This window comes from Chenopodium quinoa, unplaced genomic scaffold (assembly GCF_001683475.1).
Source record: "Chenopodium quinoa cultivar QQ74 unplaced genomic scaffold, ASM168347v1, whole genome shotgun sequence".
Lineage (NCBI taxonomy): Eukaryota > Viridiplantae > Streptophyta > Magnoliopsida > Caryophyllales > Amaranthaceae > Chenopodium > Chenopodium quinoa.
Window position 1 is genome coordinate 636,525 of NW_018745533.1, and position 21,691 is coordinate 658,215.

General features: G+C 35.3%; 1 protein-coding gene across 1 annotated transcript; it reads right to left on the reverse strand.

The window, feature by feature from the left end:
* Positions 1-2,857: 2,857 nt before the first annotated feature.
* LOC110715972 lies at positions 2,858-21,682 on the reverse strand. The gene is made up of 19 exons (XM_021894591.1): positions 21,278-21,682; positions 19,176-19,504; positions 18,584-18,772; positions 18,417-18,500; positions 17,529-17,588; positions 16,022-16,069; positions 14,961-15,160; positions 11,772-12,263; positions 10,459-10,582; positions 10,156-10,353; positions 8,484-8,573; positions 7,981-8,043; positions 7,386-7,460; positions 7,240-7,290; positions 6,603-6,680; positions 5,956-6,090; positions 5,664-5,771; positions 4,522-4,587; positions 2,858-3,640 (listed from the first exon to the last, which is right to left on the reverse strand). The coding sequence occupies exons 1-19, from the start codon at positions 21,360-21,362 to the stop codon at positions 3,572-3,574; spliced, it is 2,544 nt and encodes an 847-aa protein (XP_021750283.1). The 5' UTR covers positions 21,363-21,682; the 3' UTR covers positions 2,858-3,571.
* Between the last annotated feature and the right edge of the window lie 9 nt (positions 21,683-21,691).

Here is a 21,691-nt window from a genome sequence, read left to right on the forward strand (position 1 = left end):
GGCTCTGTCAGCTTAATTTCAATTCAGTTCATTTAAGCTCTAATCAATCCAGTTCAGTTGTTTTCAGTAAATTGGAACAAATCCTAAAAATGATTTTATAACTTATTTGGAATCAAATAATGAGTTTTTTTTTTTTTTTTTTTTTTTTTAATGGTACATTCAAATTATGAGTTTATGTCATATGTATGAGTGTGCACTCCTCCTAGCAAGCTAGCAATCACAAAACCGATAGTAGCACACTAGATTTTTTGGAAATATTTTTTTTTCATCTCTTTATTATTGTCCCAATGGAATTTTGTTACTAAAAGAAAAAAGTTTTGTTTAGGTGGTGGTGAAAAAAAAAAAAAAATGAGACCGAAGCTGTGTAGGTCAAAGTGAAGTGATGGCGCCTAATGGACTTATAATACAATTATACGAATCAAACTTAAATGGAAACACAGAAAAGGAAATTAGAGTAACCTTTGAGAGATAAAGGGAATAAAAGATCAAGAGGCGCTTAGATGCAAATGCCTTATGTTAGTTGAGCTAGCAAATACATCTAGATTACAAGTTTATAACACATTACAACATTAGTTAACAAATCTACACAGTTGATCAATTTGATTAAGGGACCGTTTGTTTAGGGGTATTCAACAAAGGGAATGAGAATCAACTACCATGAATCCCTTTGTTAATGTTTGATAGACAAATTTAATCATTTCCTTTACCCCTCTCATTATCCTCTATCTTCATCCCCTCCCAAAGGGAATCACTCAAAACCCCAAACTCCTCTTCAGCCAACTACCTTGACCAATTTAAAAACACCAATTGACCACCAACACCACCACCCATCCACCAACACTTCCACCCAACCACCACCTAACCACCATAAAATCGCCGACGCCCTAACGCCATCACCTAGCCACCACCGAAACCACCTAAAACCACCATTCTCCACCGAAACCACCCAAGTCCACCTGGAAAAAAAAACTCATCTTCCCGAAACTACCCAACTCCATTCGAAATAACTCTCACCCATCACATGTCCACATTCACCATCCTTTACCCACGAAATCACCATACCCACCATGAAAACCACCCAAAACCCTAACTGTCAACAAAAAAACCCATAACCACCCATAAACAATCCTCAAACAGCCAAAAAAAATATATAACACTCTATTAACAAACACCTACTAGACCTATAAAAAAATCACTTAAAAAAGAGAGAGAAGAGGGGGGACATTGACATTTAGCAATGGAGTCGATGCAGTAGTAGACGAAGGAGGGGTGGCAGCGTTGCAGGAAAAGGGGAGTAGGTCGCCGATAGGGAGGGGTGGGAACCGACGAAGGGGGTGGGGGGGGGGGGGGCTCGGCGCCACTAGGGGGTGGGGGGAGATTGAAGTTGGTTGTTGGCAGTGTAGTTGGTACTTCCATCTTCATTCCATTCTTTTTAAGTAAAACTAACAACCTATGATAAATTAGGGAGCCGCTTTCCATTCTACCTCTTTCCCTTTATCTTAATCATTCATTTTCTCCTTTGTGAACCCAACAGCCCCTAAATATTTCAGGTTTTTGTTAATTTTTCAAACATGTATAAACTTTTGTTATTCTTCACAACTTAATGTTAGTGCATTGAAAGATCAAGACTCTGGCTAGAAATTAGGTAGTAACTGATTGATATAACTGGTTGTATTAGCTGGTTTGACTAGCTAATAGTGCGTAAGTGTCTAGTAAATACTCCGTACATGTTAATTGTTAGTTGCTTTAATATATTTAATAGCTAAAAATCTAATTGTTCAATAAACTAATTTTAAAAGGGTTTATGAACTTTTTAAGCTATTTACCAAACACACCCAAATTAGTTTTTTTAAATGGTCTAACCTTTTAATAGGACAAAATAAGGTAAAAACTCTTTAAAAAGTTCTTTACCAAATAAGGCGTAAAACCGAAACATCTAAACCTGCAAAAGGATAACATCACCACATAGTTCGACTACATAGCTACATTATTAAAAAAAAAAAAAAAAAAAAAAAAAAAAAAAAAAAAAAAAAAAAAAAAAAACAAATATGGTGGACACGTCAGCACCTTGGCAACTGATAAAATTTAATCCTCATTTTAACACACATTTTCTCTTTACCTCAAACTAGTCTATGAAACTATGAATACTCCTTCCGTCCATTTTTAAAGAACACTAACTAATTATTAACGCCAGTTAAAACTTAAAACTCATACTTACCATCCTCGTGTATAAACCAAGAACTCGACTCTATCATCATGTTAAACGAGTTGTAGCGTATCAAACAATACGAATTCATTAATTTTCGTTTTTGAAATAGCCAAAGATAATAAAGTTCAATGACAAACAAGCATGAGAGGTCACCTTCAAATTTACATTTAACTATGGCTAAAAAAAATCAGTAGACTATTCTTCAGATCTTACAAAGATATACTGAGTATAATTAAAGCAAGAACAATCAATTAAACAAATAAGAGCTTCAACTATACTCCCAACTTTTTATGCAGAACTTATCACACATGCGCAGGGTGCACACGTGCACAGTATCAACACACACGTGCAAAGATTAGAACAAAACACTGATAATGTACTTGTATGATAGCTGCTAAATCTCTGCAGATTCAATCAAATATTAAAAATTGATGATAAAACTAACATTTTATACAAATTCTAGAATATTTTGTAAGGGTACAGTCAAGTTACGTATTAAAAATACCCCGAGGTACACCTAGCTGTAGTTTTAAGGTGTAGGTATACCCGGGTGCACAATAAAGGTTTTATAACAACGTATACATCATGGACTCTTGTATAGACCACGAAGACGTATTGAGAACGACCCTATACTGTAAATCACAATCAGATGAAAATTCTCTCATGTATAGACCACAAAGAAAGCTGCTCCTTTGAGGAAAGACAGCCATTTTGTGTTAGCAATGATGGGAGAAATGGTGGTCCAATACCACACAGCTCAACAGTGGTGTTTAGGACCACAAAAACAAAGCTTTAAGATCACCACTAAGGAAACATGAAACCCTAACACGTACATGATCTACTTCAGTGAAAGCCTTCTTAATGATTCGAAAGCGATTTTTCGATCTGCCCTCAAACACCCCCCATACATACACAGAAAATTACAAACCGAAATTTTCACAAGATATATACAGTTTTTTTCTTTTGTAGTTTTGTATAACAAACTAACAAAGTGTTTACATGTGCAAGTATATTGTCGTCACGCCTATTAAGCTCCGTTTCTGGCGCTGAAAGCAATTCGGCCATTGTGTATAATTATTGAGTGGTTGTTTGGTGACAATAATGCATGAAGTGTAGCTTCTTGGGAAAAACTTTCACCAAATGATGAAGGAAGTTGCTTAACTATCGCCTTTCACGGATAGTAGAAATTCTTGTTTCCAATCAAATAAATTTTTTTGATGGAAAACCAAACAGATTTTGGCATTTCGGGAAGTGATACTTCCTATGCCTAACCAAACGACCACTAATCGAGTTTGGGAGCTACTTAAGTACAGTTTTGGAGCTGTTAAGTATATGTAAAGATTCCAACTTTCAGAAATAACCTTATTCCTTCTGATAAAAGGACAGAACAAGATCTGTATGTACAGAGAACATTTGTGTGTCGATAAATAGCTGCATACAAAAAAAAAAATCCGTAAATCAATAACCTCCCAGTACTTCACCAACGGTATGTTGATGTCAACTAGAAACCACCAAGTTAAGTTTAACAATTTCCCATTGAATCATCGAAGACTAAATTATCAAGGCCAGTGATTATGGGGACAATATTCTGATTTCTGAAACAATAAGCTATTATCTTCTTCTGCAGAAGTGTTAATGGTCCATGTTGGGCGTTATGAAGCAATGGTTGCTATTGGTTTCCCAGCAAAAGACCTTGAAAAGTAGTAGCTGGATGTGAAGAAGATAAAAAGGATCCAGCTTCAGAAATCAGAAGATATTTTGTGTTCTAAATTGTTGTTTGCCTTGATGCATAAAATTAGGAGGGCCCCAAAATGGAGCAGTTTGGCCCTCCAGGTTGGTAACACCAGACATGGTTTATGGCTGAATGGCCCGGGAAAATGAACAACTTGGATAAGGCTTGTGGTCTTTGTTCTTCTTGGACTGGGGTAGGCCAACCTAGAAATGAAACCCTCATCGAAAGGCAATTGGTATATCCTCTAATGGTTTGATTAATATGATTAATAATTTTTTAGTCTCAATGATATTGCAATCTACATGATCGATATCACATCTTCCTCCATCCCAAAGAGTTTTTCATTATTTCACAACCCCCCCCCCCCCCCCAAAAGATCTTAAATTTTCCCTGTAGCATAGACGTATTATTTCAGTTGTAAACTAAGGAGACATGTCATGGATTCACAGATAAAGGAATAGGTTTACTAGTCTTCTTGAAAGGCAAATAAATGTAATAAGGTGTCATTCAAATTCAAACTGCAGTATAATTCTGGCCTAGAGTAATGCAAAGTATACACTCGAAAGCTAGAGGAACAAACCTTCATAAAAGCTCGATCACGACTAGGAAATGAGTCGATGAAGCTCTCCTTTAGAAGAAGTGAAACCTGAGGATAAAAAAGACAATAAAATGACATCAAAATAAATATATATAGCTCAAAACTAAGTAAAAAAACAGGAAGAGAGAGAAAGAGGAGAGTTCTAACTCCAACAAGGTTACCAAGTGCATAAAACTTGGGAGTTCAAGCAAACAATCAAAGAAAAAAAACAGGAAGAATTATTCCTTTACATGGAAAATTAACCAACATTATTATCTCATCTAAAGTTCAACTTGGCAGAGAGCAATATGCCAGCACCTTATGTTGCAGATGTGTTATATGGTTCAAGATCATGAATTGATGAATATGAAAATCTTTATTAGATTAATATTCAAGTACCGGGTCAATTTACTTGCACTATTCAGTGACTGTAGAGTTTAGAGATATATATACCATTAACAAATATAATGGGATTTAAAAGAGTACTTGGTACCAGAGTAAGTATTCAAGAAATTATCAAGCCATTAAAAAAAAAAAAAAAAAAAAAAGAAAGATAAAAGATAAATAGGAGAAGTTATCTAGTCATTCGAGAAAGGAAGAGACTGGGTACTTATGCTCTAAGAGTTCAATATGACCCTAGCCTCACAACACAAAAATAAGATAAAGGACAGTGAGCCTACTTGCCTTCTGTGGTACATAGGACGGGTGCCCGAACAAGTCAGGCTAGTGCCTTAAGTGGGAAGTGGGGGTGGGGTAAAGGTCCAAATGCCTAATCACAGATCCTCCTACAGCCACGAAAATACACCGCAGGTACAAAAGACTAATTCAAAATAATCAGACTAGCAGATTCAGTCAGGCCTATCTTCTCATATACTATATCCTTAATTTTGCTAACAATGTTTTCTTTCTGGTGTGTATCTATTCGTCGTTAACTTCAATGTGCCCAAGTTTACGTATTATCAAAACACAGATTAATTTTCATGATGCAAATCTAATCATTCATTATTCACTAACTCAATAACACATGTATACCCGAACATTTTAAAACATATTTTTCATTGTTGACAATAGCAGGAGCATAAACACTTGAATTAATCAGCCAAAAAAGCACACACACACAAGTGTTCAGCCCAAATTAGACATACCTTATCGTCATTGGACTGAACATTAGTTATTGTATGAGAACGTAGATTAGAGCAAAGGGAATCTAAGTAATTCTTTAACACGTCCATGAATCCTTTGGCAGCTTCAGCCTAAAGTAGAAATGATTGGTACAACAGGTTAGAAAATAAAGAAAATATGACATAAAAACTAATCAAATAAACAGTAAGTTGGTACAGTGAGATGAAGCAAATACAGGCTACCCCCTTTCATATTATTAATAGAACAGTTTTGAAATCACTGGCTAGAACCAACATAACAGGATAATACAGATACCTGTACATCTGTATATTCATATATGGGTCGCCTTTTCCCCAAATAGCTTTCTCCAACAAGCTTAGCATGGTAGGGAGCCAACGATGCAAGTAATTCTCTTTGTTGCGGCAGTTGTTGCATCGATTGTGATTTCACCTATACTCACAAGAAATGAAATTTATAGCCAATTACTTCCAAGAAATTTACAGTGAAAATTTCATCAAGGTTTATCAAAAATACTGTAATAGTATTACACTAGCTGGAACTGAAATGTTATTAATGCAAGAGTATAACATCTTTTAAAACGTTGCATATAACAATGCAACCAAACTTGCGCATAGGGCTATCAGAATATTATACCTATACAAATCTCACATAATCGATTAACAAAGATGATGTCTCAACATGCTCATGATTCCAGTCCAAACTCAAAACTCCAAAGATAAGATTATCAAATTCAACAAAATTGAAGTTGAGCAATTTACACTTCTCAAAGTACTTTCTTCATGCAAGAAAACAAATAACCGAGGGAAGAGTCAACAGACCCTTGTACAGTATCATTTTGGAAGATGAAGAGATGGGTTAAAACAGGCTGGATTACTATCAATAAATCAGTACCATGGTCTAGCAAGGGGAAAAAAGGCTAAAGTTAAGACACTTAAATATACCTGATTCTTGCTGATGTCCACCAGGATGGCATTTGGCAACTTCGAGAGAACTTCTGAAGATTTACTCTGTACCCCAACCTACATATGCAAAGTTGCTAATTAGATGCTCATAACTGCATTATTACCAGTATGAAACAAGATATTACATGTATTAAGCATCAAAAGTGCTTGAACTTAGGGTTCAAAAGCTAAAATATGTAAAAATAACCTTACAGAATCACAACATAAGTACAAAGAAGCCCAGGTATATGACATATATCAATACGCTTTCCACAACAGACAAGCATACGGTGTAAACCCAAACAAGTCAAAAGAACTTTCCTACAGTATCACACCAGTAAAACTTGCTTCTTCCCATATACTGACTGAAACTCCTATACAAAAACTGATACTCCCTTCACTTTCTTTTGGTGTACCCATTAAAGGGTAGCAAGAAGAAAGGAAAAAAAAAAACAGTAGTAGACACAGACATAATAGCAAAAAGCTTGCCAAATAGAACAAAGAGAAAGAAAGACAAATAGAGGCTCTTTCTCTCAGGACGACAGTTGCTTAAATGTAAGAAAACACAAAAACAAAACTAAAGTCAGCTTCATTACCAAACAAAGCATAATATATAACCATAGAAAATCAAACTTACTATATATGGCACAGGGGCATCAAGAAATTCGAGCATATCATTAGGCAGAACCTGGCAATACATGACATAAGTTATCAAAAAACAAAAAAGAAAACCTCTTGGTAGCATATGTTTTTGAAAAACAATCACAGGAAAAAAAAAGGTACCGGCATCAACAAGCTTTGCCACTGATAAGGACGTATTAAAGGTATAAATGAGAGAACTGAGGCAGACAATATTCCCTGAATCAAGAAAAAAAAAAGGACCGTGGAGGTAAATAACAACATAAAATGAAAGCAAATGTGAACACATGGATCTCAGGATACATTAAACTAAATTTTATTCAGTTTCTTATAATTGGAAGACAGTTTCCCCCATCTACACAATTGAGAAAGAAACATAGAATCCTGCCCTTAAACATTGAAGATCAAAGTTCCACATGATAATCCCGAGCCTGTGCATCATTAGTAGTTGAATCACCAACTTTGTAGGAACGACGACTTAAATTTTCACAAGTTTCCTTATCAAAAGGTGGACTCAAATAAGGCTATAAAATGTGAGCTAATAAGTCTCCAAACCAAGGGATCCGTATTACACGTCTAGCTCAAGATAAGACATGGTATATAAAAGTATAGGCCTTGGCATCTCCATATCAAGTAAAAGATTCTTCTTGTTGATGCAAAGTAAACCTATCTTACGTAGTATTTACAATATGAGAGAGAGAGAGAGAGAGACCACAAAATTCATTAGCATTATACATACCAAATTAGAGCAAACGAATATGATTTGTTTCTCTAGCAGGGCTCCTGCGAACAATGTCAATATCTGCAAATATGACAAATCATTCAATCGATACCCTAAAAAATTTGTTAAAAGTCTAAGGATGCAATTAACAATAGTAAACAAAAATTATAATTAATTTACTATATGCTCCTACTATATGCGAGTTTTCAAGCCAATATAACACCGTTAGCTTTATGCCATATGAAGGCTTTACCCAACAACATCATATAACTAGTTGAGCAACTAGAAAGGCAAAGACGGGAGAGAGATAGAGACTAAAAAAAATGTTACTTCCTGGAATTTTTTATTTAAACACTGTTCAATAGGTACAATGTCTTATTTTTAGACCAAAAAGTGCAAGGGGGGGAAAAATCAAATTTCAAGCAACTCTTCTAAAGCTTGTGGTTCTTATATAATTATAACAAATGATAATAAAGAACAGGGAAAGTACGAGATTTAACTTCAATTTAGAAGAAACTTACATTCTCAAGTCTTAGATAACCACAAATACATGAAATGGTCACTACCGATAAAGATATAGCCTCCTCCTCAGCTATAAGCGCATTAAGTACCTATGAAAAGAGAACATTTTCAGATACTAAACTTGTTACGTGTACCAATCCAACAAAGAATAAGTAACCAAAAATCAAGATTCCTAATTACATAAAAATAAAAGCTTATCTCGAGTATACAAAAAGTAAATGGTAAAACATTCTATTCCTTCTGTCCTATTTTGCTCACATACCTTTTTCATCCATTCTTATTTAGTTTGTCCAATTCAAAAACAATGCCCCATTATTCTATTGTTACTTTCTCCTATTCCCACTACTAATAGTTACAGACTTAGATTCTCTCTCATTCAATAATCCACAAATAAATCATTATCTCCCTTCACAAAACCTTTTTGTGAAAGTATTTGATAGTATCATAGTGTGCTTACCTCCGTGACACATAGTTAAGAGTTTAAGGAGGTGGTGTTTAGTTTTCAATGTTATTCTGATAATAAAGCAGGATTAATGATTTAATGGGAGATAAAAAGTATATTTACCATCGAATGAGAGAGATTATCAGACCCTAGCTTCTAGTAATGGGAAAAGAGAAGTAATAAACTAGTGGACCAATGTTGAATTTAGAATTGGACAAACTTAGTTGGTAGGGATGATAAAGAAATGTGAGCATACTATATGGACAAAATGCGCCGGAAGGACTCGTGTTGGTTTGTGAGGACAGTTGTTGGCCCTTAATGCGCATTTCGTGACAATAGGCCCCTCCCTAATTTGTTTGGGGTCGGGGTGTTACAAATGGTATTGGAGCGACCCTGCGACCGCGTGCTGATCATGGATAATTAGGACCCGTTCTGTTCACCTTATTTTTGCTGAACTGAAATTATTTTTACTGAAACAAAATTATATTTGCTGAACTTCAATTATTTTTACTGTACTTAAATTAATTTTATTAAACTGAAATTATTTTTGCTGAACTGAAATTATTTTTACAGATTTTCTATTATAATTCTTTTTTAAGAAAACTGAATTTTACTGAACTGAACTTTTTTTTACTGAAAATGACTGAACTGAAATTATTTTTACTTAATATTATTTTTTTTAATGTAAAGAGAACAGGGCTTTATCCTATGTCAGTCGCCTAGCGGGGGAGAATTCTGGGGCTATTTAGCCATAACCAGACTGGATGTAACACTTTGGCTACCCAGTTGCCATTAGGCGTAATACTGGAGTCCCTAGCTTTCCAGGCACAACGAGGGCATTACCGTTCTCAAGTGGGGGTGTATGTAATACCCCTCATGATTGCTTTAAAGGAGTTTGATATACTACTCATATCAACAAGATGAATCTTCCTTTTAGAGAGCCTATATGCGAAGATACTCCATAGTTAAGTGTGCTTGGCTGGGAGTAGTCTTGAGATGGGTGACTTCCTGGGAAATTATCCCGAGGTGCACATGAGTGAGGACAAAATGCGCCGAAAGGACTCGTGTTGGTCTGTGAGGAGAGTTGTTGGCCCTTGATGCGCATTTCGTAACAATAGACCCCTCCCTAATTTGTTTGGGGTTGAGGTGTTACAAATGGTATAGGAAGAGCATATCTTTTGTAATGCCGGGAAAAATAAATCTTAACATGAAAAACAATAAATTATTACCTCAATTCTCTCAAGACTTGTCCTACATGATCTTAAATCAAGTGGGGAGCCACAAACATCTAGCGCTCTTTCACTAGGCCGATGAAACTCCAAAGGGTGCAAATAATCTAATGGATGAAAAGTAATGCTTGTACCCCTTGGCGGAAAATCCACCTTGTAATATTCACATATAATTTGCAAAGACCCGTGATTATTTGCCTGTAAGGATTTGGATCAATGCATTAGCAACAGTAATAATTACAACATAAGTTACAAGATGGATGCTAACAATTGTCCATATACGTGGGTAAATGACATACAGACCTTAGCCCATTCAAGTATGTCAATATGGCTGCTGAAATCTTCCTGGCCAGAGATAGATGTTTCTTTAATATCTGTCTCATCATTTTCACTTCTCAACTGCCTCTCTTCAGAAGGAGAACCCAGACTACATAGGGCAATTAAAACAAAGCATGCTCGAGTTTAATTCAAGGATCATGTAGCAATAATTATTATTTAATGGGAATCCTTTGCTATAGCTTTGGCAGAACTTGATTTGCATTTTACCCCTCACCACCCATTTTTCTCCTCTAAAAAAATGAAAAGAAATCAAAATAGAGATAAACACTCTCTATAACTACTATACCAAGATCTGACCCATGATTATCAACAGTAATCCATATCCACTGTCATTTCAGAGAGATGTGTTCCACTTGCTTTCCCCAATTTCTTCTTGTTGGGGTACTGTAGACAGGCATCAAAATATTTGATTACCTTTTCTTTGCTTGATTCATTTTTAATGCAGGCTTAAGGAATAGAAGTTGAAGAAATCACGACTTTGAGAGTGGAAGCGTTTAACTTTATCGGCTCATTGAACTTGGGATTTGGAATTTTTGGAGCTTTTTTTTTCCCCCCTTTTTTTTTCCAGTGTTTCATGAAGATAAATAACAGTGAGATGTGAGATGGAGAAAGAGAATCTAACAAAGTTTAACTTAATTTTATATCACTGTGTTTTTCATAAAATTTTCGTCAAATATCAATATATCATTGTCTAAACAGCCCAATCCTCTTTCCCTTAACAGCGTATAACATCCATTCATATTAAGGTCCTCCAAGATAAAAACACTTCAGGCATTAAAAGTGATGTTAACTCCGACATTATATTAGGAAATTTCGAAGACTAGTGAGTTCTTTTGTTTTTGTACTGGTTTGAGAAAATCTTTTAACGAAAAATATAAATCAAACAAGTGCGTAAGAGATTAGAATACGCCTCTTGCTCATTAAGGCACCTTCAAGGAGAGACTTTGAGCAGTTTGAGCCTTGTGCCTCAAGGGTATTTTTCGATAGAATTGATTCACTGCCTCAAAAGAAATATTTTCTGATATATTTGTGACTCTCATGTGCGACAAGAGTATACACTGCCTCAAGGGTATTTTTCGATAGAATTGATTCACTGCCTCAAAAGAAATATTTTCTGATATATTTGTGACTCTCATGTGCGACAAGAGTATACACTATACAGCATTACATTCAAAAACAAAGTAGATTAATAAATGCAGGAATCGATTCAATGTAATCAAAGGTATGTCCCAATTTAAGCACAAGAGTATGAACTAACACAAAAGTCAATTACATACCTGCACGAAGGTTCAGAACTCTCAAACTGCGGGTACCGAAGCAGTGGCCAAACAGCACCAGGTGCAGACTTTTCCATGGTTGGCTTGCTCAAAGATGAATTATCAAAATCGACATCATTTGCTTCAGAATTTTGCATGGTTACAGCTGGGTCTTTATCAGATGCAAGGGTATCTCTTTCAAAAGTTGTGGTTGTAAGAGAATCATCAGTATCATGACTATCATCCCTAAAAGAGGAGATTCCCTCGAGATCAGAGTTGGCTAGATCGCCAAGGGGACTTCCCACATCAGTCACTCTAGTAGAAACAGTAGTTCCACTAGAACTTGATTGAGGAGTTCCCACAGTTTCATTTGCCTCATCCTCTGAGACATGCTGTGTAGACATTCTTCCATTTTCTTCTAATCTTTCCATCGTTTTGATGGTATCTGGCACTTCCAGATCTAAGACACTGATACTTTTTGTTAAGCGTTCCAACCTTTCTTCCATGAATATGCTGCAGTAAAAACAAAATAAAAATACCATGATATCACTGATATGAGATCTACCAGCTGTATCTTAATCCTAACTATTACAAACAGCCAGCAGAATGTCCAAGAAACTAATACAAAAATTTCAGCATGCAGAAATCAATTGAGAGAAGGACGTGAGCTAACTATCGGTGGGTATCTCTGACAGACTTGTTGATGGCTCAAATTTCTTTCATCTTAACTAAAAGATTTAAGTTACTTAACTCCACCAGTTTACTTGGATCCCCATATCATCCATACAATGGCTCCATAAAGTTCTCAAACAGGGAAAAAAAAAGATGCCCAAGAAACGTGAAGTACATCCTACACTTTTAATAAGAGCGTTCTCGTACAAAAAATTAAAATTAAAAAAAATGTTATAATTGAAATAATTAATTTTATGAATTTCAGTATTGAGGCAGTAGTCGGAACCTGTAATAAGGCCTGGTTTAGTAGGTTGACTTTAGCAGAGCAGAATTTTTAAATGACTAATGCTATATATACTTTTATTTAGTCATTTAGATACGAAGTATATGATATTATGAACCCAACAACTAATAGGGATAGTTGACTAAGCTATCAATGTAGCCACATCATGGACCTTTTTCAACCCCAACTGCAAAAATCTGCTCCATAGATATCTGGAAACAAGTGTAATTGCTTTTTCCAGTTGTTGGACAGGGTATCTGAATGAGTGTACATGAGTTCCCATGAAAAAGTTGTAAAAGGTCAAATGGAAGGAGATTGCACTCAGTAAATACTAGACCAGGAAAACGGGTCAGTCGGGTTGGGTCTGGGTTAGGTCATTTCGGGTCAGCTAACATTCAGGTCGGGTCAATTCGGGTATGGGGTTGAGTTTGGGTCGGGTTTGTTCATGTCATGCCATTTTCGGGTCATATTCAAGTCGGTTCAAATCAGGTAGGGTCATGTTTGGGTGGTTCCATTTGTGGATCAAGCTCAAATCGATAATTTTATATTTTATTATTATTATAAAAAGAACTATCAACTCAGAGCTTGGCTATGCTTGGAGATGAACAATTTGAGTCATTTTTGTCACCAGACCTTTTTAGTTCAGTTATAAGGTAATTTTGGTTCAGAACATTTCGGGTATCAAGTATGTCGGGGTCAAACACTTCGAGTCAACTTTTGGTCGAGTCAATTTCGGTCTGGTCATTTCGGGTATTGGTTCGGGTACAATCAGGTTGGGTCAACATCAGGTCAAGTATGAGACGGGTCGGGTTGGTTTCGGGTCAATTTTGGGTTGATGTTTATGGGTCATTCGGGTCGGGTCATCGAGTCTAGTCAGGATTGCCAGGTCTAGTAAATACAGAAAATTATACAAGTGTTATAATAATAAAAGGAACAAGACAACATTAAGTGGACTACGACTTTCTAAAGAGCAGCTATTGTAAACATGACAACTAAACCAAATTTCACATAAGCCTGGACAGGGAAACACTTCCTTTAAAAAGCACCACAATGAGGAAAGAAAATACTCACTATCTCACATACTACGTATAATCTTCTGAACTAGGGATGACTTATACTTTATACAGAATAAAGGATTTACATTTCTAATTAACATGAGGATTATAGAGGTTACATTTCGTCTCATACTAGAATTATTTCCCGCTTTCAGAAAATATAGTTCTTTTTCTGCAAGGCCAGAACGTCCAATAAGTCCTAAATCATCCCCAAGAATTTGGGAAAAACATACAGACTTCTCAAACACTCATGAAAATTATACAATGAATGACCATAACTACATACTATCATGGCATATTTGGATGTAAATGCTCTTCACAAGGTCAGTGTAACGCAAGAAATAACCCTAAGTTTTACTTTTGGTCTTTGTTTTTGAGAAAGAGACATATATCAGGATGTTAAAAGGCCAGAATAACAGCACTTAATCATGTCAAGAATACCTAGAAATGCATCACTATAATTGATTAATTTCTCCTTTTACTGAAGAGTAGACACCTGCCAAGCATTCAGTTGCATACCTGATACTTCAATGATTAGTAAAGACCCAAAACACTCGTGTGTAAGGAAAAAAAATTAAGAAAAACTATATAAATCCATTATCATTCTACATCCTCTGTCAAGTTCATCCCGCTGGGGCAGCATATCCAGCAAAAAATAAGTAATAAGGAGGTCATAATGCTGGATCTTTGATACTTCATAAAGTATCATTCCATAAATAATAAAGCAGGGGTTAAGTTGTTCAATGTAAATGCAGGTGCCTTCTGTTTAAGGCTGTCACCCTACCCTACCCCTCTCCTAGTCTCCCCTCCCCCCAATACAAAAGAGAAAATTAAAACAAAAAACTCTGAATATATTTTTTTTTACCTACTTAAGTCTTCAAGTCGTCCTACTACAAGGATTTGTCAAAAATTCAAGTCACTAGGGAGATATCTATTGGAGTATCAAAAAATTCACAATTCATAGCAGGAAATTAGCCCCTCTATACACAACCGGTACAAAAGGTGCTTAAATTTAAATATGAAGTTGTGTGAGAATTGTGAAATGTTTCCATAATGGTAAAACCCAAGGCCTTACAGGTACAGCTATAGCTGGTCAAGTCGATCTAAAAAGTAAAAACCCGTAGCATATAATAAACTTCAATGAATGCAAGCAACAAAATTCATAACTCATAGTAAATTTAAGATTACATATAAACCAACCTTTTTAGTACACCAAAATGCAAGTCGAAGAAGGGTACCCGTGAAAGTATGCAATAACAGCGTTTTGTTGTAAATATATACCGTCCCAAACATGAGCTAACAGGTTGACTGTCAGAAAGCATAGAAATTAACCGTGAAGGCTTATCCACAAGTTCTTCCATCAAAATACAACATCCATACAAAGTTGAATTATCAGCACCCTGATAAACATAATCTGTGTAAGAAGCTGCCCAGCTTAAACTAATATACCAAAATACAATCTTGAATTCATTTTTGTTTATAAGAACACTTTTCTTATAGAAGGAAAAAAAAAAAAAAAAAAAAAAGAAAGAATAATTGTTTGTATCAACTATGCGAATAACATGGTCTTTAAGGTTGACAGTGAACAGATAGCTTCAATTAGTAGCTACAGAGACATTTTTGAAACCAATTTTTCTGTAAGATAAGAAACATTTGCTTAGAAAGGAAGAAATAGAATACATTTTGAAGACTAGAAGACCACATAATAGTAAACTAACTGAAAACATCACACCAAAACCTATCAAGGAAGCCTTTCTTATAACCATGAGGTCCATAGCTGTCAAAATAGATGTTCTGTTACAAGCTCTTTTTTTTTTGCTTATTTTTTTGCGTTAGAACGAACTGTTTAGCTCTACTCTAAGCAAAGGTAAACAGGAAAAATACTACTCAGTAAGAGCCTAGAATGAATAACTGCCATTTGCTATATGGTATTCCAAGGAAATATAATCTCAACCACATCACTATAACATTATATAGATTTTTTTAGCTTACTACCACCGTGATATTAGCAGGCAGCAGCTGCAAATCATCTGCATAGCTCCCCAAAACTATTCCATGACCGAATCAGAGATTTGCAGTTCTGTCATAATAATTTCCTATCCCCTTTGTACTCATGTCTCACTCTAAGTTGTACCCGTTTTTAGTGTGTAGGAACTAGGAAGAGGCTTCTTTATGGTTGTTTGCATCGAAAATGAACCAAACAGAGCATAAGAAAGTAGGCAACACATATAACATCAAATATGAATCCAATGGCAAACTACCTGCTGCAATCGAAACACAAAGGACAACTCACTTTGTTTGAGATGTTCCTGCAAAAAAAATGAATATTGTAATAACAGTTCCCCCTAAAATAACAAAATGCTTAAATCCACACACAAATGGAGATCAAAGAAAAGGAAAAATGAAAAGAAAAGAAAAGGTTGGATCTGATTTCAATTAGTAGCTACAGAGGCATTATAATCGAGCAGCTTTGCAGCTGGAAATCTTGAATGCAATGCTTTAAGTAATTCTCAGCTAAAATTAACCTCAAAGAGCTTTGATCTCGCCACATTCAAGCACAGGTGATGTGCTTTTTATTGACAACAATACTACAATGTCCCCTTTTTCTGTTGCAAAGTGGTAAACCAACCTGTATAAATTGTTTACAACCAACTAAACCCTGCCTAGCTGGAAGCCTAAAGCATTAGATTGAAGTCATTACAGGTGGATCCTCGTAAGAATCAAACAATGAAAGAGCCATTAGCAGTCATCTATATTCCATAACAACAATAAATAAAAGTTGTGGATTATAGAAAATCAAACATAAAAATAACAAGAGGAAAACCAAATTGGGCTTAATTAAAGCCAATATTGTATACAACCAAGCTTTATAAAGCTGCAGCTCCCACCGCTTTCTCTTTTCTTTCAACAATGCTCCAAATTAACCTCTAATGAGTAATGATAACAATCCCGTATAACCAAACATTACAATTGCCCAGCTCCCTCCGTGCCCATTATTTTCTTTCCAGCAGTTCTCCGCGCCCAATAAATATAGCACAGCACATTCCCCATCAGGTAGCCACTTCCCTCCACCACTCTCTCTACTCAGCTTAGCCACACGTTTCCTTTGCTCTCTTCCTAGTAAGCAAGCTCCATAACCTTTTCTTCTGTTTTCTCTTCCCTCTTCTGCCTTTCCTTCTCCCACTCTACCCCAATACCATTCAGCTCAGAAATGCATTATTTCTTAAGATTAGATCTTCACCACAACATACCCCACACCCCTGCTAGCCTTCTTCATGTACCCCCTTTTAATTTATCTCCTATTCTTATAAAACCCCATAATCCTCTTCTTATCTCTCCTATTTCCTTTCAAAGCTTTTTTAGCTATCCAAGTGCCAACTAAATCAATTAGGCGAAATATGTGCGTGCCTGATTGACCCTATAAATTTGAAAACTTGCAAAATTGCAAAACTTTGGGCAAAATGTACAAGCAGGTCACAGACTAGATATAATACTATTTATAAAACGATTTACAGAGCAAAAACTTACCATTGCCAGCATAAATGGCTGACAGCTTAAGGAGGGGATAGGGGATAGAAGAGGTACAATGGACAAAGAAGTTGCCATTAACATTTAAAAAACTCTTTACAAGAATGCCCAAATTGGCTCTCCTTTCTGATATTAAACTTGGTCCTAATTTCGTTAAAGAGAGAAAGAGCACATACTATTTCACCAAAATTGAGATCCAAGATATACACATCACAACGAAGTCAGCAAAATGACAAATACCTGTCCAAGAAGTATTTCATTTAACTCGCTCATTGAAGAACTTTTCTCAACAGCATGAACCTGTAAGCACATTCCAGAATCATGTGAAGACCCTTCCAGAGGGGACAAAAACAAAACAAAACACCGGTCATAACGACACAAATAGGAGTATGTTATTAAAAATTTGAAATAATTTCATAGGATAGGGTAGGGTTGGGGGGGAAGGGGGGGGGGGGTTGAGGCAAACATAATAAGAATTTACCGTTGTTCATTTATCAGTACCCAAAAAAAAAAAAAAAAAAAAAAAAAAAACTAAAACTTTAAGTCATGATTCCATGGTTCAAAAGCAACGAAAACAATAGAAGATAGAAATAAGTTAAGAGGCATTATGGAACTAAATCTGACACCAAAACTCTTTCACGAGGCTTCAGGTTCAGCCTGGTAAGATCTACAACAAATTGATCTCTTCAATATGAACTTTGGCACATGAAACAAGTTCTGATTACAGAAAAAACACTTATAGGACCTCAATGTACACAGAGTTCAAGATGGTTAAGGTTAGATGTTTTAAGTGACCTCCATTCTAAGTTTCTAACTTACCAAAAAACTACAACTGCCTATCTGAATCAAATTTTACAAATACGTAATTGGCTTATACACTAATAAATGTTTAGGCCTACGTATATCAATACTATAAATAAACAACATATATAATTAGCATCAAACTGTCAAATAATTTTATGTTTCCTGGTGATTACAGGGTCTACAAGAATAGGTAATAACACACTAACACAGGATAATCTTTGCACATAACGTGACACTAAAAAATTTTAGAGCACAATATGGTGGAATTATTCTTTGAGATTAAAATTAAGATTTCGCATAAAACACCAAAATTGCGGAACTTACCTCAACACCACCAGGGAAGCAAAATGATAAAAGATCCCTGTACTTGAGTGGTAACTGCTTTTCTGGAGGATAAACAAATAGAACCTGGGACCAGAGAAAATAGAAGATAAGGCAAAAGGGATGATGATCAACCACCTTTAAAGCAATTCACATGTGCGGGTATGCACCTGGGGCTCAAAGTTTGGCTCAACACGAGAATGATTATGACCACTTAAAGCAATTCGAAATTTCCCTGAACCTTCAGACTTCCTAGCAAGTAGTCTTTTTCTTAGTGACTGAGCATCAAAACTAGGAGGGAGCCCAACAACTACCATGCTCTCAAAAAGCTTTGATGGCTCTATAAAAGATCGATGATCCTGCACGTATAAACATCAAACCAGAATATTTAAAGGTTAATCATAACCAAAATTTTGATAGATGCCTTGTAATCACCTAAAGTTACTCATGAGCACCTTTTAAAATGATATTACCTAAATCATTTGAAAACATAGCCAAGAATAGGGAAATGCAAACATCACAAACGAAGGGCATGTATCAAAATGTGAGACAAAATTGCAGAACAGACACAGGAAGTCAGTAACTGATGCCCCTAGGCCCAAAACTCCAAATTAAACAAGACAAACACTTCTATAAACAAATCAAGTGGCATAATAAGCTATATATGTATGTCCTCAAGCGAATGACAAAAAAAAAAAATAAAAAAAAAAATAAATAAAAGCTACATTGATTCACAGGCTGAAGCTTAGAAGAATAGCATACCAAAGATTGCAACTGAAAGCTGGCCCATTGACGCTTTTGTTTAGTTAACACTTCTGGATTGTAAGTGAGAATTCTTTTGTCAGGGGTTTGTGATAAGCCCTTTAGTGCCTTTGATACCTGATTTTGTATTCTCTTTAATGGGGAGTTACTCCCACTATCATTTGAAGAGAACACTACAGATGGTCTTGGTGAACTGACTACAGTAGCAGCAGCTGCCACTGCTCTTGCAACATCTTCTGAAGACGGGAATGATAGTGAAGATCCCCATCCTTGGCTGCCTGAGGCTTCGGTCTCAGCCATAACAGCAATTTCCTCAGTAAATTCTTCACCTGACGATTAAAATATGAAGTAACTTCACTTAAAGCAGAAAAACATAAGATACAAGATAACATGTGTAGTCTGGACTTCAGGAGATTTAGAAAAAAGTCTGGTTGACTAAGACTGGCCACTGAATGCAAGTGATTGAAAGCTTGATTTACCCTCATAGATATAATCAACGGAAAACCTTAACAGAACAAGTAATGGATATCGGCATTTTCAAGCACTTTCAAACTAATGTCTATTACATAAGCCAAGAAGTGAGGTAGTGGTATCCATCTAGATACCTAGAATGCCCATAATTTTACTTTTTTGTGTATATAAATTCAAACAAGCTAAAGCACGCATCGCGTGCATATAGATCTAGTCTACTAATTGAAACAGCCTAAAAATATTGCATTTGCACATAAGTCACCTCGTCATAAAATTGTCTTGACAATTTCACTAGATTATTTTATATTTTCTTTGGTTAAGTACACAAGTCTTTAAGCCATAATCTAATTTTTTTTATATTTTAATTTTTTTATGTTGAGAAGAGTAACCTTACATTTTCTTCTCCAATTTTCATTTTTCTTTAACATTTTTAAACAAACTTATCCCAATGAGAACATCACACATTATATGAAAAATTTATATTTATCTTCATCTTAAAGGTTCAAAGGTTCCTCAAGGTCTTGAGAAAAGCAGCAAAATGTAAGGAATAGAAGAGCAGAGAGAGACTATAGTCCATTTCTTAGTTCTTGAATTTTTTCATGGTATTTTGAAAAGGCACAATGATGCCTTGAGGTTTCTGGTATTTTACTTCAATGTTACCCATATTATCGATTGAAGCATAAAAATCCAACCACATGAAAATTGTGCGGTGAACGATGAGACTATCCAAACAAACATTTCAAAAGCCTAGTAGCCTAAATGTTGAAGCTACTTGCATACATATATATATCTAGACCTTGTTGGGGAAGGTGAGGTGTGAAGTTCAGGGATGCTAAATCTATATATCTAATCAGACGATATATTTGAGTTGCACTTTCATGGTATAGTCTACCTAAATTCCATTGATCATAATCCAATAGAATCCTTTCCAGTATACACCCAACCGCACCCAAAAATAAGTGTATCCTCAGCAAGAATATACTGTCATTAGTCATTACAAATTTAGCACCCATTTGTAGCAATATCATCCAAGGAAGTCAGCATCCTCATTAACAATAACATCATACGGAAAAAGACAACGAGCTCAATCTAGTTGCTGTCCAGCGTCATCATATTTAGCAATACTCCAAATAAATGTTTGTCTACAACTGCAAAACTCCTAAGAACCTCAAACTAGTTCACCATAGGATAATCATGACTACTAAGTATAGCAAGAACATATTCTCTGATTCTCATAAACTTTCTCCTAAAATCAAACTTCCAAAACCAATAATAAGCTCAAATAAACTCGAATTTCACTTTTCAAGCTCCAAAGTACAAAATTCTACTAAAAGAAACAAAACATTCCATTTCCCACATGTCAAAAAGATTCAAGCTTCACAACCCAGAAATTAAAACTGTCTACATCATGAATTAATATAAGAACAAATATTCAAGATACCCACAAAAAAGCAGAAATACGCAGAAAAAGGCAGCTCATGTATATTCCAAAATTGACCCAAATTATAAAATTGATGAACAAAAACATGAAAATATGAAAACAAGTTGTTTGAAATAAAATCATCAAATTAAGAAATAATTGAAACTTATAATCATAATTATAATAGAAAGGTGGAAAATTGAATAATCACCTTGTTGTTCTTCTTCAGAACAGGGAGGGTTTTCGTGCAGCTGCTCCTCCTCAAGAGAAAGAACCACAAATGGAAAGAACATCATGATTAATGATGTCGGGATTATATATGAACACTATAATTTAATTTAATTTAATTGATTAATTTAATTTTATTAATGCCTCAATTGTCAAAGTACAAAGAAGAAATGAATTAGATTAATCCCGTCTAAAAAAAATTAATTTGATAAAAATTAATTAAATTAATCCCAAATTAATTATTGAAAAAAAAGGGGCTAAATTCGGGTGAAAAGGGTGATGTAGGGAAAAGGGGGAGAAATCCCGAAAACCTCTCTTTCTTTTTCTCTGGATATTAATTAAGATTTTGGATTAATTTTTAATTTCCAGAAATTATAAATTTTGATTTCTGAGTAAA

Bases quoted from the DNA above. Each gene is read 5' to 3' on its own strand.
- LOC110715972 (XM_021894591.1), bottom strand. From the start codon at position 21,362: ATGATGTTCTTTCCATTTGTGGTTCTTTCTCTTGAGGAGGAGCAGCTG. The intron at 8,044-8,483 runs GTAAGTTTCTTC...TCATATTTGCAG, and splicing joins GTTATCTAAGACTTGAGAAT to ATATTGACATTGTTCGCAGG. The intron at 3,641-4,521 runs GTTTGTTCCTCT...TTTTGTATGCAG, and splicing joins GTGATCGAGCTTTTATGAAG to CTATTTATCGACACACAAAT.